Source organism: Trichinella spiralis (assembly GCF_000181795.1).
Source record: "Trichinella spiralis strain ISS 195 chromosome Unknown Scfld5, whole genome shotgun sequence".
NCBI classification, from domain to species: Eukaryota; Metazoa; Nematoda; class Enoplea; order Trichinellida; family Trichinellidae; genus Trichinella; species Trichinella spiralis.
In genome coordinates, this window is record NW_003526944.1 from 4,123,060 (window position 1) to 4,124,586 (window position 1,527).

The 1,527-nt window shown below is 32.2% G+C and overlaps 1 protein-coding gene across 1 annotated transcript; it reads left to right on the forward strand.

Moving 5' to 3' along the window:
- Nucleotides 1–146: 146 nt before the first annotated feature.
- Nucleotides 147–865, forward strand: Tsp_08416 (conserved hypothetical protein; the record flags this gene model as incomplete). Its single annotated transcript, XM_003375375.1, has 2 exons — nucleotides 147–304; nucleotides 846–865. Coding segments are annotated over 2 exons (178 nt in total), but the record flags the coding sequence as incomplete, so codon positions are not given.
- Between the last annotated feature and the right edge of the window lie 662 nt (nucleotides 866–1,527).

Genomic DNA, 1,527 nt, shown 5'->3' on the forward strand with positions numbered 1-1,527 from the left:
TTTTGTGTGGGGTAAATGGGACCGTTGGTTTGAAATTCCTGGTGCAAATGGGATTTCCAACACCTATGTGAATTCATAAGACGTATCTGTCCCTAGAGGCAGTTATGCAAATTCGCAATTGACGTAGTGCTGAGACTCTGTTTCAGTGCCAATCTAGTGGTGATCGTTACTCCCCCAAGAGGAACGGTAAGCGTCGCTATGCGTTTGTGTTATTGTCTCGCTGGCTCTGACACTTGGCCAATGATTGACATCAGATTTGCCGTCACACCTTTAACTAGTTCATTTGGCGTTGCACCTTTCATCAGTTTAGGCATCAAGCATTTGAAATTAATCTCCATCGAGAGTTTCCCCTTATAATCATGCTAAATAGTTTAAATTTGTTAACATTTTATACATTAATTTTTTAATTTAGGAACTTAAATGATAAATAAAATATAATGTTCATTCATTTAATAATTGGACAAATTCAGTTTTTGTTTACATTACACTGTTTTAAAGTAGAAAAGTTAACCAGTTTTTCATTTACATTTCATCATATAAAAAATTTCAATTATTCATTAATTTCATACTGATAATAATATATTTTTAGTGTAAAGCAGTTTTTTACATTAAAGAATGTAATGTCAAAGAAGATTTATAGTTTAAAACAGTGTAATGCAAACAGTTAAAATTGGTGTAATATAGTGTAAAACATTAAATTAACAATAATATATTTATTTATCATTGAAGAATTAGCTATTGTTTGAATATAAATTTTTTACTTATAAAAATGTTAATCGGGGTCTCCTTTAATTAGGTACTGGGAAAAGTAAACTTGGTATAAATGAAATAAACAATTAGTTTAGACAAGGTGCAACAACTTTAATCTCTCTTTAAATAGGAATTAATTTTCCAAAAATAGACTTGTTATTAATCCGTAACATGTAGGAAAACAAAGTATTAAATATGAGATTAATTTTAATATGCTAATTAGAAATTTTAAAATGCAAAGTAAATACAACACTGAGTATTTTAATTTTTAATTAGCTTAAATAACGTCCCTCGTAACAACATATTTCAGCAGTGAGAGTTTTTTAATAAATGATTAACATACAATGTAAACACAAAAGTGGGTCATAATATTTTATAATTAGGTATAATAACGTCACTCGTAACTACATATTTCAGCAGGGATATTTAGTAGTTAATTAGGGGGTTTTAATTGCAAGCAAAAAACAGCAACTTACAGTAGTCAGATTTATTCGAAAAGATAAGTAGGCATAATACATTAAATCAATAATGATGAGTTGTAAATCATACGGTAAGTATGCAAACATGAGTTGGTTCTGCAGGACAGTACATTAATATTGAGTATCAGGTGTGACGGCAATTTGATGTGCATGAGGCGGCAAGGCTTTGTAGGCGTAACGGTTCACATCTGCCTAGCAACGCACGCCATCTGGTGCGGAAGCTACGTCTTCGGCGGATCAGAATGGCCATCTGGTCCGTCGAGGGTGGATCAGATGGATCCACCCAAGGTCATCTCGG